Here is a 22,278-nt window from a genome sequence, read left to right as displayed (position 1 = left end):
CAGCGCTTTATACTTGCGTCTCAATTATCGAACTTCTCGACTACATCAGAACCTTGCTACAAATTCAAGTCCCATTAACTTCTCGTTAATATTTTACCAGTTGAGTTTCTTCTTTTGTCATTAATTACTCTCTCATTCTCTTTGGTTGAAAAGAAATTGATATGGTGTGATTAACAATATATTTTCTACGCTCTGCAGAAGTGCAGACTTCAGACTCATCGTATTAATCATCTAGCGAGCCAATCAACTGATTAAATCGCAGGTAATTGATCAGTCAGTCAGTCATTTATGAACTTAGTCAGTCAGTCAGTCTGTTAGTCAGTCAGTCAGTCAGTCAGTCAGTTCGCAAAACAAACGAGCCCTGTAGCGCGTAGCCCTTACTTTCCTCATAGTACCTCCACAAAATAAGAACAGAAGTTTGATTAGTGAATTTCTGGCATATGCGAGACTCAATGCAGGAGTTCACCACTCCTTGTACAAAAGAGGTTGACTTCAAGGCGGAACTCAAAAGAATACTTTTGCTCGATAGTAGAGCTTGAAAATCTATATCACTGGGTATTCAGGTTGATAAGCGATCAGATAGATGGTCCGTAAATCAGTCACTCAATAAACAGGTTAGTCAGTCAGTCAATCAATCGGTCAATGAATCAATCAGTCGAACAATTAGTCAGTCAGTCAGTCAGTCGGTCGGAAGGTTGGTCAATCAATCAGTTAATCAATCAATCGATCAAGTAATCAGTCAGTCGGTCGGTCGGTCGGTTGGTCGGTCGGTCAGTCGGTATGTCGGTCAGTCAGTCAGTCAGTCAGTCGGTATGTCGGTCAGTCAGTTAGTCAGTCAGTCAGTCAGTCAGTTATTTATACAGGCATTTCATAGGTAATTTAATTTTCTAACCATTCTATTAGATAGTTTTTTGTTCATGAATCGTTATTTTGGCTAATCTGTTGGGTATCTAATGACTCAGTAAACCATAGTTTCATAATTCAGATGAGCGGTCTGTCCATTCAAACGGATTAATTACCTAACCAATCATTATATTCAATAAGTTATATTTGTAATTTCTGTTGTACTGTGTAATGACTCTGTAAAGAAATTTTTGAAATTGTCATCAAGGTGAGAAATGAGCCGACCGCCTTACCTTGGCGGATCAAGAGACTGACAGCATTGTTAGATTTGTCAGTTTTTCTCTACTTAAACCGATGTAAATGTATCGATTTTTGAAGGTGCAGGCGATTTTACTATACTTTTAAGTATGTTCTGAAAAATATCATAAATGCTTTATCTAATTTATGTAAAAAAAAAAAAAAGGTGAGAAATCATGTCAACCAGTCTTAGTGTCCCTTTTGCTGGTTTCATGAAAATTAAACGGAAAAGCAGACTTAAAATTTGATTAAATATTTCTTCTAATTATATAATATCGATTTTGCCAGTGCCCTTTTCGTGAGCTTTTGATTTTCGTCTAAAACTAGTAATGTCTTTGGTTTTAAGTTTGATTATGAGAGATACTAGAAAAAATGACTAGTCACATGCCAAATGGCGGAGAGATTACTCAGTGTGCGGTCAGATTTACAGCTCACCATTAAGATAGGCTCTTAAGTTTATATTGCACCTTCAGTACACTTAGACTATGTAGATTTTAAAATAATATGAACATTTTATGAAAGTGAATGCCAGTTTAAAAAAAGGATTTTGCTGAGAATCGGCAAAATGTATATCGACTAAAACACTTATCGAATAAGCAACAGCCATGGCAGATTAATTAAGATTTTACTACATCTATTATTATTATGTTTTAAAGGGGCAAAGTTTTGCTCCTCTATTTTTCAACTTCTGCACACGAGTTTTTGCTTCACTAACTTAAACGGAAGCTCAGGAGACCTCGAGGTCTTTTCTCTGTCGATGCAGACTTCCAGATATAGTTTAAAATGTTCCCTTTGTATAAATATTTGTTATCAAGATTTAAAATTAGACCTATACATATGACAAATCTCAAAAAATAAATAGATAAAGAGCAGAAAAGAAAAAAGGAGTAATACCGGGGCTAGAAACTTACCATTTTCCTTTTTTGCTTCTATCTCATATCTGTACAATTAAAGACGTGTTTCGATAAAATAATAAAATTTCTGAATTAATTTAAGAGGCGGTTGCTGGTTGTATTACTACTTTAATAAGTTACAAGTCTCGCCGTCTGATGATTGCCTATATACACTTTTTTCGCTGGGTTTAAATTGATTGATTGATTGATTTTCTTTGAAAGCTTCTCTTTTCTTTCAGTCACTGAAGTCTCATTTGTTCTTCGGCGGGTAATCTGAAGGCCGCACTTCAAGGGATTTGGACAAGTTTCTAGCCTCGATAGTGAAGAGGATATTTGATAAAAGAAGACTGACTATTCTGGTTGGTGGGCGTTGTAGGCAAGTCGCGCGGCGTCCGTGTTAGGAGCGTGCCGCAGGCTCCTGCCGTAGTGGTGAGAGACAACCTCCGACTCCTGATGCGGGTGCGAGAAGAGTTTTTTGATGGCCACGATGGAAGCTATCACGATGGCAATTTTGCTCACCACAAGGGCTTTGGTCGCAATGATGGCCAGCGATTTGAATGCGAGGGGCCCCAAGATGGCCGCCGCTGTCGCCGCTGCCATCATCAAGTAGTGGTGTAGCTCTTTCTCCTTTTTCTTTCGTCCATCAACTACAAAATAAACATCATCTGAGTCAGTAAAAATCGGTACATGGAAAATGTCAAGCAAAGACTGGGTCAAAATATATCAAATAAAATATCTTGAGACAGCGTACCGTACTCGGAATTACCGGGAGGGGGGGTAGTCTTGTAAGTTTGGATGCACCAAGAAATATGTAAATCTGTATGGGAAGGGAAACTGGAAAAATGAACGAAGTTACCGAGTAAAGAAATGAGGAAAGGGGATGCGAGGATGACATCTGCCGGTCAATGGACGAACAGTAGAGTAATATCTCATATTATAACATTTCAAAGATTGCCTCGATGTTTTGGTTTGTATTAATCAAAAACCTCCCATAACTGTATCTTTGATTTTTTGTGAAAATCCTTGCGTGCGTGAAGGCATTTACTTAAAATGTTCATCATTAACGATAATGGTCAGTTTTTACAGGAAAAACAAATTAAGTCGATGCACTTATTTTACCTTTATTTGTAAATATTTCTAATAAAAGGCTACAATAAACATAATTATAAAAATAAACCGAAAAAAAAATATTATCATTCCTATTAAAGTACGAGCACGCATAGCGGAATCATGAGACGTTAAATACAGAGTGATCCAAAATTCCTGCACCACCCCCAAGGGATTTTGTCCCTATCCAGGGTGGTCCCTATAAAGTTTTGAGGGTTTCAAAAAGTCGTTCCCTTCGACCTGAAAGCATTCACAAATTTGCAAGTCCCTATTTCGACTTGTTCAAGAGCTACAGGGATGATTCCTGGTGCTGATGGTTCGGGACATCTAGATTATCCTGTACAGTCGCTTGGATATAGCTAAATGGCGGCTAATTGTTCGGCACCACGAGCTTACAAGCTAGCCTCCATGAGCACTAACCGGTGCCCAGCTTTTCATCTACAACCCATTTGTTCATACAAGGTTAAGACGAAGATTATAACGCTCCGATTCGCCTGCGAGGAACGCGATGCTATCGAGAGACTTTAACGCACGGGTAGAAACATTAGCTTTTCCCCGGCGCTTTTCTCGACCGCGCGTGCGTGGATGTGCGCGCCCCGTGGCGTCCGTGCTCGCCCATGCGCGAGCCCCAGTTTCCCTTTCCTTGTCTTGATCGCACTTGAACTTCGCGCCATCTTCGCTTTGACAATTTCCGATGAAAATCCTCGACTTTTCCGCGGCTTATCGTGAGAATTGGACTTGGCTCATCGTTGAGATTTGGAATTTGGCAACGTCGCGTGGTCGCATATGTAAGCAGCACCTAATGCTTTGTGTTTCCAGTGGTCTCGTGTCTTTTGCGCTTCACTTACTTACGCAAAGTGACACAAGGCTTGCGTGAGTAATTATCTTACTTTCTCGCCGCATCGCCGATCCCGGGGAAATCCGTTGTCTCCCGGATGAAAGAACGTAACTCCATTCCAATGTTGCCGAATTTCCCCTCACGAATTGCCTATTAACCACGAAAATTTTGAGCATTTCTGACTGGAAATTTCCCTGATTTTTCTCTAGATTCCAAGCCAAAAACAGAGATATTTTGGACTCAAATTGCTTACGTACATTTTTGTAAAATAAATTAATTGTTTGAGTCAATTTGGCAACCTTGGAATAGACTTACGTTCCTTCGTGCGGGAGACGACGAATTGTGCTATTAATCTTGAACTTTGGAAAGTAACACTTTCGGAGTCCCCACGAATTGTATGCGAACATATTCCCCTTATTTTTCAACATTAAAGTTGCGAGCGAGACGTTGACAAGGCGATTTGGCGGTTTCGCTAACACGATTATATTATTCATTACTTGATAATTGAATACATTGAGATGAAGCAAAACTGAAGCTCCCCCTTTGTAAACGAAATAAAGGCACATGCAATGTTAACACTTGTCTTTAAACTTCGTCAACTTCAATTGCCTCAGTAAATTTTGAAGAATATGAATCCAAAAATGTTTTTAAAAAATATTTTTATACATATGATTACTGAACCTGTAATTTTGAGGTATGGGTGTTTTCAATTACTACTGAATTTTTATCATATCACTAATATTGAGATTTGAAAAGTGTACTTTACTTGGCACTGAGTATAGGAAAATTTGAAATTTCAGCGACGCATTCCTATCAAAATTCTTTGAGAGGATGGGCGGCAAGTAAATGGGGTACGATTATGATTTGAAACCACAAAATATCGAGGAAATCCGCAAAATTTACTCGCGTTTGGTTTTTAGTTTCATTTTTAGCGCCTTGCTCCGTTCCATTCCCATGAAAAAATAGTTACCACGCCGACTAAAGAACAAGTATCGCATGTAGTCAGTATGTCGATTTTTTTGAGGGAGGAGGGAGGAGGGGTATCAATCGACGGGATACTTGTTTTAATTTTTCCATAAAATGAGTCCGGGAAACCAAATATCCAAAAACTCACTTTCCAGGAACCAATTTTAGCTCAGATAACCAAAGTGTTCCCTAGCCATATTCAGACTCGGAACCCTCACCGAAGGCTTCGGTTATTATCTGAACCGAAATCTAGCTTCTGGAGCTTATAAGTTTGGGTACCTGGACTGAAAAATTTATACCCGTTCGCTGTTAGCGGAACAGGCATTGTCTCATTTAAGTCGCAGGAAGATTTGGCAACGGTGTCTCGGAAATTTTCCCGGCCACTTGTTGCGCACCTCACTCCAGATTGTATTATTTTCCTGAGAGTCCCGCAACCGGCTCTAACGACGATATGCCTTCCATAAAGCTAACCCACTTCTTTACATTACCTTATCGCCACTTTCGATCGGCGGAGTAAAAGAGTCTATGGTTGTTCCAGCTCGCAGTTTCTACGTTCGAAAGTATTAAGCTGTTACAAATTAGGGCCTTCGGCTCATACTTTAGTCGTGTATGGATAACTTATTTCACAGAGGGGTTAACGAGACTGATGAAAAGCTTGCCCCGAGCCCGCACTGATTAAAAGTTTGGCACAAAAAAATATTAATCATGTGGTTTCTTTTATTTGGGACAACCATATTTATATTTGATACTTATAAAGCTGATTAGTTTACAATTATTCTCTTTGAAAAAAATATAAGAAAAAAAAGTATTATTCCTGGAACTTCGGATTAACCTAAATGGATTATTGTAGCGTTATATCAAGAAGAAAAACAGAACAAAACAAAACAAAAATCTAAGAAGTTTTGCGGACCTAATTTATTATCTTGGTCAATATAAGACGGACGATAAACATAAATTGTGATCAAAATTAAAATATTATCTTTTTAAAATTAGTTCATTTCTGTAACCCACAGAGCTACAGTGTTCTAAGACTCGTTAGTGGCTGTATGCCAAGCAAAGTTTTAATTAATTCAAAATCTCAGATTAAATTTAAAACGACATATATGTGACAAAAATTCGAATCAAATATCATACAAAAAAGAGTGCCTTCTGCATAGAAAATCGATCGGTAATCATGTATGTGCGTAAATGATCCGTTAGAAAATCAACGGTCATGAAGAAAGCAGCTGAGTTGCGCAGTGCTGTATTTTATGAACACTTGGGAAAACAATACCTGGAGGGATCAATTTATAGGGAAGAAATATCCTGGATCCCAGTTGCTGCACGGTTCTTTGAGCCCATAATCGGTTTAAATGATCAGACATAAGTATAAAACCCAATTCACACGATGAGTAGATTTTTAAGGAATCGAGGATATAGCTATGAAGAGCAATTAATAAAAGCAAATTATTTAATTAAAAAAAAACTCGGTGGTAAAAATATCATTGCATACTTGAAATTAATATAAAATGCATGATGTCTCTGACATTCAGAGTTTTACTTCATTTTTTTAGAATCTGATCTCATAAATCTAATTAATCTGAAAAACGTCGCAAGAGGAGTTTAAAATTCCGAGTGTGGCAACAGATAAAGAAGTTTGATTGGGTGAATGTTCACTTGAGCTCCTGCGGTTGGAATCCAGGTGAACAAAAATATTTCCAACCGGAAAAAAAGTTATTTGATTAAATTACCAGCTCATCGGTCAGTGACTTGGGCTTCCTAACTCGATCAGTTTTAGCTTAGATTCTCAGGCCGACCCTCAGCCCGTTTAAAAAATTAGAGATCAAGGTCAGCGGCTGGAAACATACTTAACTGATTACTAGTGGATCATTTAAACAACCATGTTTGAGTGTTTTAATGAATTTCAATTTTCATTGGTTTGGAGCGCATCTCACTTCTTTCAACGCGGCTACCTCTTACACTTACTTAGAGATTGAAAATGATAAATAGAAGAGGAGAAAGAAATAAAAAGCATGGGGAACAAGTTCTTCCTAAAGTTTGAGGGAGAGTTCTTTCAATCCAAACTTCAGACCATTCTAGCAGTTTTTTTTTTTTATTTGGAATGATAGAATGTAACAAAAGATTCGAATTTTTAAGTCAGGTATCCACGCACAGAACTTACTCTGGGAAAATATTACGGGTTTAGTCTGAAAGCAGCAAGTATTTTACAAGAAATCCCAAAGCTGAAAGTGACTCAAAAGTTGATTCAAAGTTAACTCGATCTCTTTATGGTTTCAAAATAGCATCATTTTTTACAGAGTGTAGGTAGGGGCACTAGGAGGTTCAGGGTACACTCCCTTGTCGCTTCTCTACCCATCCCCTGAGGCCACTTCGTGTCTATTAAGGCCTACCTCGCGGACCGTCGTGAGTTAATCTGAACTCAGAAACTATCTCCTATCGACGCATAAGTCATTAAAATCAACTCGGTAAATATCTAGACCGAGCTGTGGAAAAAAATGAAAATTTAAATTGTGTAAATGGGAAAACTTGCAACTTCATCACGTAAAATACTTAAATAAATAAATAAATAAAATACAAAAAAAAACGTGGATCATATTTCCGAAATCTCAACACAGCGGGCGCACCTAAGGACTCTGTTAGTAACAATCCTGTAGAACGAATTATGACAAAAAATTAAAATGGGCGGAGGGGGGATCGGTGAGCTTATAGTAAAACACGATGATCCAAAAACCCCGCACCGCAAGCATTAGGCAGCGTCCCTGTTCCTTTTGTAGTAATTGAGGTAGAGACATGAAATGTTTAGAGTTCTCTCAGGTCAAAATAAACGACTTTTGCGGATTCCCAAAATTTTACGGGGACTACCCTGAGAGAGGCAACAACTCCAGGGGTTATAAAGGCGAGACTTTTGGATCCCCCTGTATAATGATATAATTTCAAACCTCTTTTTCTCTGTTCGGTCCTGAAAGGCTTCGGGTCCTCTCTAATGAACTTTCTCAGCTTGATATATCGTCATCTTCCAGCCAAAGTATCACAAGGGCCTGCGGCGTTTAAAAATTTCCGCCGCCTTATTATTTTTCAACAGAGAAATTGTTTAACGAAACTGTCCGAAAATTTCACGGAATTTTCTTTGTGCTGCTGATAAAATTAAATGAAATTTTCAAACAGATTCAGCCAACAATTTCTCGGTAAAAAAATAAAATGGTGGCGGAAATTTAGAGATGTCGCATGGCGCTTGTGATACTTTGGCCGGGAGGTGACGATGTATCAAACTGAGAAAGTTCATTAGAGAGGAACCAAAGCCTTTCAGGACCGAACAGAGAAAAAGAGGTTTGGAATTATATCATTATCCAAAGTCTCGGGTGATCCGAAAGTCTCGCCTGTATAACCCCTGAAGTTTTTGCCTCTTTTCAGGGTGGTCCCCTGAAAATTTTGGGAATCCGCAAAATTCGTTTATTTTGACCTAGAAGAACTCTAAACATTTCGAGTCTCTACCTCAATTACTACAAAAGTGCATTAAAAGCAAGAAAAATATGAACACGAAAAAAAATTCCTGATTCAACAATTCAATTGCTAAAAACAGTGAGTGCAATGTTTCAACGCAGATTTTACAACAAAAACATGCTACTTTAACCACCCCCGTGGTTAAAATAGTTTACAATGTGGTTAAAGTAGCATTTTTTTGTTGTAAAATCTGCGTTGAAACATTGCACTCACTGTATTTAGCAATTGAATTGTTGAATCAGCAATTTTTTTTTTCCGTGAAGACACAGAAGACGAGACTGACCTTCATTGTGACTGTTGTCGACGGTGATGGATCTGGCAGCGAAGAAGCGCTCGAGCTTCTTGAGGATGATGTTGTCGAGCGCCCGGTCCTTCTGGTCCATGTCCCGGGGCAAGGCGTCACCGGCGCCGTCGAGCTGCGGATCCTCGTCGAGGAGCGCCGAGTCGTTCACCGTTCTCGTGAGCGAGAAGCCATCGATCAACGGTATCGACTGGAGCTTGGCCGCCTGGTCCAGGGCGCGGACGGCCCGCTGCTTGAGACACACCAACGCGTCCGCGCTACCGACGAAGCACTCACTGTACACCTGACGCAGGAACTTCCAGTCCGAGGGGCGCCCCGGCCCCGAGGGCTCCTCCGCCTGCGCCCCGCTCTGGGGCCGCCCCGACGCTCCGAGGGCGCACAGACCGAGCAGAAACGCGCGTAACTCCATGACCGCCGCTGGGCTGGGTGCTTTGACAATGGACCCGGTCGCGCCGAGGCCCTCCACTTTATACATTCTCACCTGATGGAAGGTGGGCCGAGATATGGTGCATGACACGCACCGCCTCCCCCCTGGCGTCTTCGTCTGCCCGGCTGGTTTTCTCGGCTTTCTTCGTCCGCGTGTGCTTTTTCGCGCAAGGAAATGCTCTCTGGCGTCGCCGTCACGTCAACGCGATGTTGCCGGTGTGTTTTTGTCAACGATAGAGACACGATAGATTGGCTGTACTGTTCGCAGGGTGTATAGTTTTTTTTTTCACTTTGGGAAATCCTATAATGAAGTCCTGATTTTCCCTGGTTTTTGACTGCTATAAATCCTGATTTCATAATTTTTCCGTATCCTGTTTTTTTGTGGAGAAATATTAAAATTTCTGCCAAAGCGTTACGCGAAAACATAAAAAAATTCGATCGGACAGCCGACTTTTCTCAAATCCTGATTTTGCGATCGATTTTTCCTCAAATCCTGATGCAATCGGGATTAAGTCCTGACTGACCTTAAATCCTGAAAGTATCCGGAAAATCGGGAAAATCCTGATGCTAGACACCCTTGTTTGGCTCTCCACCGGGAGCATAAGTTAGGTTAGGGCGAAAATGGTCGGTAAGTCGGTAGTTCCCATGATTTCTTATGGGACTTGACCGTTTCCGAGCTTTTGTCTAAATCGAGCTTCTTGATTGTAAAACTGAGGCTCTCTCCGAGTGAGTGTATATACGATGAGAGTTTCATGATTAAACCCTTCTATTGGAAACTACCCTAAACGCCCTTGTTGTTTTCGGATTTGAAGGGTAAAATGAGAATAGCTCCACCCTCGGCCCGCCTACTGAACAACCGTTTTATGTTGTGTACGCTTTTTCATAGGCCACCAACTTTGATCTTCATAGATCGTTTTTGTTGTATTGTTAGCTACGAATACAGCAATGACAACAAGACTCACCTGAATCAGTCCATGTTAAAACCTAACGATAACAAATCAAATAAATTGGAAAATCGGTTTTTTTGCGGAAAAGCTTCCGTTTAGGTGCCTTCCACGGTCTGCATCTAGATTACGCAAAAATTCCAACAATTGGATATATTTTGATACAAAAAGAAAAAAACGAGGAAAACACCTTTATCGTTACAGATCATTTGATGCAAAGATCTAACATGCCCGAAAATTATACTTGCTCACAAATTCGATGCAAATCAAGCAGGATTTTCAAAATTGGTCGTAACTTAAACCATACACTCTCCGCGAGAAAGGACTCAATGGATCAAATAAATAGTCAATTTAACTCGATGTTTTGCAACGTTCCAAATTTCCTTGTCTCACTAAGCTCACGTATATTTACGAGGGAAACTAATCCACAGTCAGAGCCGGATTAAGGGGTGGCCACATGGGCCGCGGCCCATGGCGGCAAATTTAGGGGGTGGCAAATTTTGCAATTTTTTTAAGGTATAAAAAAATCGGATTAAGGAAAAAACAAGCAGGAAGCTCCAACGCATTGGCGTCGGAGAGCGGCTCTGGGGGCAGTAGTTGTAGTCAAGAATGAGGGCCTAGACACATTTTGTCATTGATGTACAATCCGACAACTGTCGATTCATGTTTTGTAACTTAGCAGATTTACGTAGCCGGTGTATAAATGTGTATTGGGCTTTGATATGGCGAATACATGGCATTATCACTTGTTGTATACTTTTAATTTTGAAAGCTCTTTGGAGGTCCGCTTTCTAAAAAATCTCTGGTTGATAAGTCGTTTAGCGAGGCTGCAAAAAATTTGCATTTTTATATCTGAAAGTGTAGGTATTGGTTTTTTGTATAATTGTTTTTTTGGATTGCTGGAAAAGTAACGCATACTTCTATAATTTAGGACTGAGTCAGGGAAATATAAGGTTCGTTAAATAGTAAATATTCCTAGTACCGTGTGACACTATTGTTAACGAAAAGTTTTTGCAACTTGTCAAAGAGGTTGTTGAATGATCTTCGAATAACTTTTGATGAGCTAGAGGTAATGGTTCTATCTGCAGCTCGTGGACTTCTGTACGATATTGTCCAGAATCATCTAAATTTTCAAAAAGTGTCCGCTTGTTCGATACCCAATTTGCTCATTCATGCATACAAGGAGAAGCGCATGAAAGCTTTAGCAGACATTTTGGAGATGAATCAAGAATTAGATGAAGAATTTATGACTTAAATCACGGCACCTTAATCACGGGATGACCTTAATTACGGAAACTATTTATTGTCCATGAGATGCAGATGGTTCCATTTCCCTAGCTCATCAAAAGGTATTCGAAGATCAATTTCATCAGCCACCCGTACGAACCACGTTTCTAGTGACCCGTACTTGCTTCGCACGTATGAAACATACAATCAGAGAAAACAGAATTCATCTTACAATAATCAATAATCAGTAGGACATGAATCGTTGCGATGTATAATACGACATTATAATGCGGCATTACTATTGTAATTCATTTTAATGGATTAGGGGCATTATAAATCATTATTGCCACGTCGGAATGAAATGTTGTAGACTGAATTGAAAAGCATGTTGGCAAAATTTATTATAAAAATAGTATAACATGTAGGTACATAACATAAAGGTAATACAAATTAAATGATTAGAGCGTGTATATTTCATTACATTATAGGTATATTACAATCATTTTTGTCATTGTTGGAAATTTTGATAGTTTGAATTTTGATAGTTGATAGTTGATAGTTTGAGAGTTGAAAATTTGGTTATTTTATTTAGTTAAGGTGATTCGATAGACGCCATATTTTGTGTCAGAATGGCATGCGACATATCCCATCAATTGGTTCCATTTTTTCATTTACTCATCATTTTTCTCCAATTTTAAGTTTCGCAATTCTGTTTTCAGGAGACTAAAGCGCTCACTTATCAATTTGTATATTTATTTAATTTGTATATTTTTTTTAATTGCTCCGAAAAGAAAAAATTTCTCTCCGGAGCAATGAGTCGTAGCAGCGAAGAGAAAATAGTTTTCTCCGTAGCACTAACTAATTCAGTTCGCAAATGCTGAAAACGGATCAACTCTTTTCAAAAACCGGTAGAAATAATTCCTCGACATGGCACAATTTAATGTAGGTGTGTACCTGTCTCAAAGGTTACAGCATTCCGAATGTATTTTCTGTTCTTTTATGTATTTTTTATCAGCTTATCGTTTTCCTCCTATTCAGATACACCCGAAACCGAGTTCCAACGAATCCATCGGCAAAAAGTCAAGGTTGCCCATTGTTGAAATAAAAAAAAAGAGAAAAAAAATTGTATATTCTTGAAACTATCACATTTCCTGGCAGGGAAAAATTGCATACTTATTCCAAGCTTTACAGTTAATTTAAAATTATTCCTATTTTTATAAAAAACAAAGTTGCAGGTTTGTACTTACGATAAGTCACGTGACTTTGATTTTATCTTCTTTTTAGGCTTTGAGTTCGACTGATGTGTTTCAAGATTTTCGATGAATGAATTTTCTGCTTCATTTACTGGATGCGTAATATCAGAATCATTGTTCGATATATCATTTGCAACGTTCACCCTGTGTAGAGGAAAATATAAGATCGGTTGTTTTAAAAATAAATTGGAATTCTACTACATGTATGCCACTTGGGTTGAACAAAATTCTAAAAAGTTTTTTTTTAACTATGAGCGCAAAGTTTGACATCGACGAAAATTGGCCAAAGTGACACTCTTACATCCCTAATGAACATACTTGAAGGAATTTTTTGTCCTCCGAAAGGATCGGTTACAATAGCGCGTTGAATGCTGAAAAACCCGCATTTTTCGCCAAAATTGGCCTTCAGACCCATGTTTAGGCCAGTGGTAGACCCCAAAATAGATCGGAAATGACCAAACCATTATGCATTCCGTAGACCACACCGCAAGAAGACCACACAACTTCTGGTTACTAACAAATTAAGCCACCACTAAATATTAGGTATTCAAAGTATTAACTCCTAAAATGGTCTTATCAAACGTATAGATGTCCAAAACATTCCTCAATTTTGCATATCAACTAACACTTACATATTGAGTAAAAGCAGATTTCTTACCTCTGAATTATTCTTTGACTGCGTCGACTCATTACCTGAAATGAAAATTAAAACAGCATTATATTTTCTACATTTTTTAAGTCAACTCAAAAACTAAATTTTTGAAATTCTATAAATACATTGAGGCTTTAAAAATAAAAAAGAAGAGCAAGACACTAGTGAGGAACTCTTGAACTATAGGTTAATGAGCTATAGATTGTGCATAGAAATTGCCAGTCTAAAGTTTCAAGAATGAGAAAATAATCAGCCCATGAGTGGGTCCAGAATGAGGGAGAAGGAAAAGTTGAAATAATTTTACTGGAAGGAGGGATAAATGAGGTACTCACCGAATTTATTCGTACAGAACATTCAAAAATCCCGTGAAAAAACAGCTCACAAATAAAAGCAAATTGCCATAGAAACTTCTTCACGAAATCACACACACAACGAAGAACGAGGCGCTACAGACGAGTCCGTCCAGGACAAGTTAAAAAATTCCCATGAGCCGAGTGCCGTAGGTTAAGGGCCCGTTCGCAAAAACTAATCGGAACTGTATGAATGAATTGCTCCTTTTAAAAATCAAAACAATATCGAATTGCGATATATTACACAGTTAAGATTGGGCTATGTCCTGTCGTAAGCGGCGACATACAGTCGATATCATTTCAATAATCGCCCCAATGGCCACGATAGTTGTTAGACGTTTACGGTTTCCCTGGTAACCTTTGTTTGCTATCAGCTGATATCAAGTAATATGACTAGGAAGCTCCAACCCAGTGGTTAAAGCTTCCTTAACCGCGAAAACTTTAAAATTCAAATTTTCAAATTTTGAACGTAAAGTACATTTTTTCCATCACGAGATAAAAGCACAAACAAGTTTTGAATTGTTGACTGTATCACCATGATTCCAAAAATACAATACACAACATAGCATTGACTAACAATAAAACAGTATGCAATAAAATAAAGTCATGACAAGGAACATAGCCGAAAATGGCGCCGATTCCCATCAACCAACGCGCGGTCTCTACAATGTAACATGCTGCATTGATACTCCCCAGCTGGGACCGTCCGGAATAGCAGCTCTAGTGCAAGCACCAGAGCCGCTAAAATTACCAACGAGAAAAGGCGACAAAATCTATTTTCCCTGAGAGCATAGTAATTGCTAATTTTTTCGTCTTTCGGTGATACAAGAGACAGCACCTTCATTAAGTCGAGTTAAGAGAAAAACCAAACACGCAATTTGGCCTGGAGCGGCGCGGTATGCAGAGAGAAATGATGACGAGGACTTGAAATGAAAAGGAGAAGCCCTCGACGCGGCGGTCAGCATTTAACACATATTAGCGCCAACAAGACTGCGTGAAAACTTCACGCATTGCGTCAAACACAGAACGGTCAGTAGTAGTCGACGTGAAACTCATAGCGCCTACAAGACCGCATGAATACTTCACGCATTGCGTCAATGACAGTGCAGTCAGCGCGAGACGCATAGCGCCTACAAGACTGCATGAATACTTCACCCATTGCGCCAAACACAGTGCGGTCAGCGTGGCGCGATGATGGAAGTTAAAATTATTAAACCACATTTATGTTTGTTTTTTCATAATGGTTTTATTCATTTCTTATAAATAGAAGACCTTGTTAATAGAGGGCACACAGAGATAGGTTTACGGAACTTTACTTTCGCGCAATGTTCCGTAATATTTTGCTAGTAGTTTCGATGGGGCTTTCGCAAAAAATGTATCCAACTCTAGCAAACGTGTCTTATGCACCCCTCCGCCTCTGGCACGTTCACTTGATGGTTTTTATTGATGGTTCAAAACGAATGAGAAGGAGGCGGCAAAATACAGGCGGCCCATGGGCGGCAAGTAGGTAAACCCGGCCATGTCCACAGTGCCCTTGAAAACTTTTTATGAATTTTCATTTTTCATTTACCAATAAATTTCATCATATCGACGGTGAAACTACCAAACCACGTATCTCTTTTTCGGTGTTTAAAAATCTACGCTCGCATTTTAATTTTTTGAAGTAGACCAAATCAATATCATTCCTTGAAATTTTCACAGAATTTTCTCCGCACAAAGAGGAAAAATCACAGAAAGTTTCAAGACTGGACGTTAAGTAGTTTTTCATTTAAAAAATAAAGTATGACAGGAAGTCTGCGACGTCGCAAACCGAGATACGTGGTTTGGTAGTTTCACCGTCGATATGGAAGTAATATTTCATCATGCTAATATCTTAGCTTTTTATGGGAAAAAAGGTAAATCGATCGAAAATTTGTAGCGGCTTAAAATACTGATACGTCAATTTTTTCCCCACAAACTGCATGAAAATGTTGAAACACTTGTTACCTACGTTCTTGCATTGCTGACATTACATCGCATTGTGCCTGGCGCACTTCAATCCTGGCCCTGATCTACTAAATAACCTGCCCCTTGCGTTCTTGGCACCTCTCAAAACAATCATTCCAGCATTCGCAGCATCACTTAAAAGACACGAGATGTCTCCAGAGAGAACCAACAGGCATGATGGGTGCCCTGCTGGCCCGCTTCTCCAATCTCCCACCCAAGATTAGTGCTCAACGTATCTTAAACGCATCTAATTCTTAGTCGCCCCGGATCCATGCGTGAGGAGGCTGAAGAGGACATCGTTCTGAGAGCGCAACCTAGTTTTGGAATGAGCGCAATCTTTCATATAAACCCATACTTTTGAGGGCTCACTTGCAAATTGAGTAACGCTATTGCGTTCGCGGTTCGACAAAGAGAAATTATCCGAACGGGTGCTCTGTTTGTTCTTGACGCTACCTGATTAAAAGCACGCAAAATCGGATCTCGTCATTTTCTTCGCAGAGTGTGAAAGCTTTGTGACGTCCGACTGGAAGTTGCCGACTCTCGCGTGGAAAACACCTCTCCTTTTCCGTGAGGGAAAAATCTCGCCGCAGCGACATTGTGAACATAACCCAAGAAACACAGATTGCAATAAGTGGCAATTGTATTCTTAAAATATTGCAATTTCACTGAGTGTTGTGTATGTTGCCTAGCTCCTCTTTGAAGGGGCCCCATTCATTGAAACTTACTGCGATAAAATTGAAATAGTTGCAATTTTTCATTGCATTGCGTATTGCCTATCTTTCTAACACATGGAGTTCATTTTGCTGATTGTTTAAATTCGGCATTAATCGACTATATGATGTAAAAATATTGCAATTTAATGGTAGAAAAGTACAATTTTATTGAAATCAAATTGCAATTTAATTTCAATATTTTTGTTGCACTGTGCTACTTCGGAGGTGGGACTAGGGATTATTATTATTATTATTATTATTTTTTTTGGGGGGGAGGGGGGGGGGGGGCTAGTAGAGCACTTCATCAAGGGCGAGTTGGGGAGTAGGCACAGAGAGATACCCCATCGATGACGAATAGGTCCGGGGTCTGGTCTTGTCGTCGGAAATTGATAAATCTTCAGAGCAATTTTGAGTTGCCCTTGTCGAAGAGTTGATTTAAATACAATTTAAAAAGTTACAGAAATGTCACAAGCTTGTTTCGTTAAATCCATCAATTTTTTTTAGAGGTTTTTTTTAGGTTTTTTATATTTTGAGGATACCACACAGCGCAAATCGGAGCACGGCACGGGCCCCGGTATTGGCAGAGGAAAGATTTTGGCAAAGCTTTTATGTCTCCTTTTGAGAATTGTGTGCAACTATTCGTGCTCTCAAGTCGCGCAGATTGCCATCAAAATTATTGAATGCGGACATCAACAAAAAGAGAGACACGTAATGAAGAGAGGAATCAACGTGTGTTCAGTATTTTCTGGGCTGGGGCCCGCGGCGTTTTTTCTACTCTGCGTCAAAGTCTCCGTGTTAGCGGCAGCGTGGAAACACGTCTCGCTCACCAACATGGTCGTTTTTATCAGGAATATTATAGCAAAATTAGAAAAAATGAAACATGTTCGTGATGTTCAAATGATCATCAAAGGGTGACCAAAGAGCGACGCCAAAAACGACCGTTTTTTGGCACAATTTGGGCCAGAAGGGATTTTTCTGAAACCGGGCCCAAACGATACCTTATGATACCCTAAAACTCTGGTAAAAATTTTAGCTTGAGTATACGCACCGTTTTTGAGAAATGGGGGGGCAAAGTTGCCAAATCGCCATCATTCTGGACAGCATTTTTACAGCAAAAAGACGGGAAAAATGGACGAAAAAGTTACACTATTGATGGGTTTGGGCTGTAAATGTTCTTATTGAGCCCCCGTGCATGTAACTGTGTTCAGTTTCAAAAATTTTGGACGTACAGTGGTCCGAAATGGGGAGAAATCGTGATAAGGACAGATAAGGATTCTTTGTCAAACTTTTTAAAAATGGAAGTAAAATTGTTGGTCTATTGCAGAGATCATGTGAAACAATGTTCTTATCGGTCTTCAATGCATTCAATTGAGTTCAGTTTATCAAATTTTCATCGCACTATGGTCCAAAATGGGAAATCAGTGGACAAATTAAGATCTTCTGCCTAACTTTTTAAAAATGATGTACGACTATTGGTCCCCTGCAGAGATCATGGCGAACAATGTTCTTTTCAATGCATTCAATTGGGTTCAGTTTATCAAATTTTCATCGCACAATGGTCCAAAATGGGAAATCAGTGGACAAATTAAGATCTTCTGTTGAAATCTAACCTAACCTAACCTAACCTAACCTTTCCTAAATCCTTAGAAAGGATTTATTGTAAAGTATTATTCTAACTACAATTATTCTCTGACAACTAACTAGGACAAAAACCACCCAGTTTGCCGGATTTTAAGGATCCAAAAGCTAAGTTCCTCCTGAATTACCGTTTCCAGACCTCATTTGTTCAGTTCAAAACAGTGAACATGGATAGCTTTTATTGGCTACTAACTTATTTTGAATTTACACCTTTCGAATCTAGTGAAAAACCTCATAGTTTCATGTTATTTTTCAAAAATTTCAACAGAAGATCTTAATTTGTCCACTAATTTTCCATTTTGGACCATTGTGCGATGAAAATTTGATAAACTGAACCCAATTGAATGCATTGAAAAGAACATTGTTCGCCATGATCTCTGCAGGGGACCAATAGTCGTACATCATTTTTAAAAAGTTAGGCAGAAGATCTTAATTTGTCCACTGATTTCCCATTTTGGACCATAGTGCGATGAAAATTTGATAAACTGAACTCAATTGAATGCATTGAAGACCGATAAGAACATTGTTTCACATGATCTCTGCAATAGACCAACAATTTTACTTCCATTTTTAAAAAGTTTGACAAAGAATCCTTATCTGTCCTTATCACGATTTCTCCCCATTTCGGACCACTGTACGTCCAAAATTTTTGAAACTGAACACAGTTACATGCACGGGGGCTCAATAAGAACATTTACAGCCCAAACCCATCAATAGTGTAACTTTTTCGTCCATTTTTCCCGTCTTTTTGCTGTAAAAATGCTGTCCAGAATGATGGCGATTTGGCAACTTTGCCCCCCCATTTCTCAAAAACGGTGCGTATACTCAAGCTAAAATTTTTACCAGAGTTTTAGGGTATCATAAGGTATCGTTTGGGCCCGGTTTCAGAAAAATCCCTTCTGGCCCAAATTGTGCCATTCTTGGCGTCGCTCTTTAGATTTTTCTAACGCAATTTTATAGAGATAAAATTGCGACAAGGTTGAGGATAATCGCTCAAATATTGATGATCCTAGCGATTTTATCGGCAATGCGATTTTTATGCGTGAAAGAATCACAATTCAACTTCAAATGTCGTGATTTCTCCGTTGAAAAATGCCACTTGGAGATAGCATCTACTTTTAGAGGCACTAAACGAAGTCCAGGCTAGAGGCACTAAAAATGTGAATCCGGCCCTGTTCACTGAGTCGGCAATAACAAGTGTTTTCGGAAAAGTGGTTTGAGGAACGCTCAAACCATAGCCTCCGATGAATATGTGAGGTTCCGAAAAGCTTCTCCATCAACGATCATTTTGTAGGAAAGTTTGCCTGTATGGATGCTGTATTATGGATGTGGAAGCGGTTAATCGGAGAAAAACTGAGCTGTCCGCTCTAGTTGAGCGCGGGTGTTTCTTGTTCGGAATAATTACTTACTCTCGGACACCGCGAGCGCTCGCGACACTGGAGCAATTTCCAGCCTGATAACCGCTATCATCTTTCAATCGGAGCCAACTCTCCTAATGAGCCACGCTTTTCCACGTCCGGTTAGAATGCATGTATAGAGACAGTGTGAGCATAGAGTCGCAAGGGGGCCCATGGAAACCAAACAATTGGTTGAGTTTCACCATCGATATCCGTTGGCAAAAATGCAGAGTTACTGCCATAAATACTAAACCTACTTCTTCTTTGAAAAACTCGTCAATGTAAATTGTCAAGAAACGCCACGAACTTCTTCTCAGTTCGCAAAACAGTCAGCGTGAAGCGGATAGCGCCTACAAGAACGCATGAATACTTCACGCATTGCGCCAAACACAATGCGGTCAGCGTGAAATGCATAGCGCCTACAAGACTGCGTGAATACTTCACGCATTGCGTCAAACTTACTGCGTTCAGCAGCGGTCGTCGGCGTGAAACTCATAGCGCCTACAAAACTGTCGGAATACTTCACGCATTGCTTAAAACACGGTGCGGTCTGCGTGGCGCGGCGGCGAAAGTTAAAATCATTAAACCACATTTATGTTTGTTCTTTCATAATTTTTTCGTTCATTTCTTATGAATGGAAGGCCTTGTCCACGCAGAGATAGGTTTACGAAACTTAACGTCCGCGCGAAGTTCGGTGAATTTTTGCTAGTAGTGTTGACAGGGCTTTCCCAAAAAATGTTTCCAACACGAGTAAACGCGTCTTATGCACCCCACCCCCGCTGGCACGTTCACTTGATGGTTTTAATTCATGTTTCAAAACGAATGAGAGGAGGGTGGCAAAATACAGGCGGCCCATGGGCGGCAAGTAGGTAAATCCGGCTCTGAGCTCCCGAACTAGGGAAACTTCGGGCCGTTCCAAATTCTAGATATGCGACACGCACATCCAAGAAGATATATGTATAAAAGCAACATTTGAAGAGCTCGTAAATTTGTATTATAAACTTTCGAGCGAGAGAAAAAAAATATAATTATATAAAATATTTATTTACATAACCCGTAAAATTGTTTTGATACTTTTGAGTTTCGTTCAAAATTTCGAAAGATCAGTCGAAAGTCGCAGTCTGTCAGTGTGGGACATTCGCCGATTAGCGTATAGGTATGGATTGCAATTAAAATAAACGACCGGCGCACAGTGGATCGAGTCAATAGGAGAGGCCGGACAAAATTTGGAAACTTTAAAAGCTTTTAACTCCGTTTATACAAAATTTTGAGCTCTAAAAGTGATTTCATTGGTTCTTCGTGAAATTTTCTTCTACAAGCACCACTTGAAATTTAAATTTTGAAGATATAAACATGAATATTTGCAGTTTTAGGCAAAAATTTCATGTCCAACCTCTATAAAATTGACTCGATCTACTGAGCGGTGCCATTGGCGTATTTTTCAGACTCTTGACCGGCTCGTCCGCGGATTGGATGTCAACTTGTAGTCCGAGAGCCAGACGACTTTGAGTGACAAACTCGGGATACGTGTTTTGACCCCCTAAATCGATAGCCTTGCATGCACTGAAACGGAAAATTTTTGTCTGCCGCCCTCTAGCCTGTGCCATCACCCTCATCTAGGCCCTCAAAGTGGTCCAAAAAACACCATCTGGTGACAAACTCCTGACGCTCGGCAGACAAGTCTATTATTAAAGATCATACCCAGGGTGACTAGAAAAACTTTGTCTGCCGCCTTCTAGCCTGTGCCATCACCCTCATCTAGGCCCTCAAAGTGGTCCAAAAAACACCATCTGGTGACAAACTCCTGACGCTCAGCAGACAAGTCTATTATTAAAGATCATACCCAGGGTGACTAGAAAAACTTTGTCTGCCGCCTTCTAGCCTGTGCCATCACCCTCATCTAGGCCCTCAAAGTGGTCCAAAAAACACCATCTGGTGACAAACTCCTGACGCCTAGTGTGGTTGCAGATGTACTCCTGTGAGCAGCTTGTGTAATAAAGTTTGAATGATACATCATTCTCTTCGTTTTTTCGTGTAGAATCCGATTTTCGATGTTGTCAAGTCCAAAAATGATGCTGGTGCCCCCAATTCAAGATGGCGCCCAAAATGGCCGCCCCGGGGGTCAAAATTCCAAAATTTGAGAATATTGTCGAGTTTGGTATCCATTTATATGTAATTTTGGTCGTAGAATTCATATCTGGTGTCGAAAAATAATTTCAACCCCTTAGGTCCGTCAATCCAGATGGCGGCCAAAATTTCAACTTTAATGATAATTACCCAAGATGCACCTTTCACTGTCGAATGACGTGTCTTCATTTATGTTAATTAGGTCAGAAAACCTACAAGGGAGGTCTACAATGCCACTGCACCCTATGGAGGGCCAGGGTTCACCCCCTCCTACCCCCAATATGGTCGCCGCGGAGGGCATAAATAGTGACATTCTCTCAGAACGTCATAGTAGGTGTCCATTCCTATGTAATTTGAGGCGTAAATTCCAAATTTCAAGACATAAATCGCAAATGTGAGACTTGCAATGGCTTATACCCTATAAGGGGCCAGGGGAACCCCCTCAACCCCCTCTTCTTTCTAATATGGCTGCCATGGGGGGCATAAATAGTGAAATTCTCTCAGGACGTCATGTGAGGTGTCGATTCTTATGTAAGTAGAGGCTTATATTCCGAATTCCAAGTTGAAAATCGCAAATTAGAGGTCTGGAATGCCATTTCACCCTACGCGGGGCCAGGAGCAGCCCCCTACCCTCTTCAAAACGGTCGCCGGGGGGGGGGGGGGCATAGTTGCAGTGAAATTCTCTCAAAGCGGCATGTGAGGTGTCGATTCTAATGTAAATAGAGGTGTAGATTCGGAATTCCAAGTCGGAAATCGCAAATTAGAGGTCTGGAATGCCATTACCCCTACGAGGGGCCAGGAGCAACCCCGTACCCTCTT

General features: G+C 40.0%; 1 protein-coding gene across 1 annotated transcript; it reads right to left on the bottom strand.

Moving 5' to 3' along the window:
• Positions 1 to 310: 310 nt before the first annotated feature.
• Positions 311 to 9,197, bottom strand: LOC109041234 (uncharacterized). The gene is made up of 2 exons (XM_019057496.2): positions 8,729 to 9,197; positions 311 to 2,680 (listed from the first exon to the last, which is right to left on the bottom strand). Exons 1-2 carry the CDS (start codon positions 9,153 to 9,155, stop codon positions 2,385 to 2,387), a joined length of 723 nt encoding a protein of 240 aa, XP_018913041.2. The 5' UTR covers positions 9,156 to 9,197; the 3' UTR covers positions 311 to 2,384.
• Positions 9,198 to 22,278: the final 13,081 nt, after the last annotated feature.

Source organism: Bemisia tabaci, chromosome 1 (genome assembly GCF_918797505.1).
Source record: "Bemisia tabaci chromosome 1, PGI_BMITA_v3".
Taxonomy (NCBI): domain Eukaryota; kingdom Metazoa; phylum Arthropoda; class Insecta; order Hemiptera; family Aleyrodidae; genus Bemisia; species Bemisia tabaci.
The sequence above is the reverse complement of the archived record's forward strand: the minus strand, read 5'-3'. Positions and strand labels throughout refer to the sequence as shown.

Bases quoted from the DNA above. Each gene is read 5' to 3' on its own strand.
- LOC109041234 (XM_019057496.2), bottom strand. From the start codon at position 9,155: ATGGAGTTACGCGCGTTTCTGCTCGGTCTGTGCGCCCTCGGAGCGTCG. The intron at 2,681-8,728 runs GTCAGTCTCGTC...TTTATTTTGTAG, and splicing joins CGACAACAGTCACAATGAAG to TTGATGGACGAAAGAAAAAG.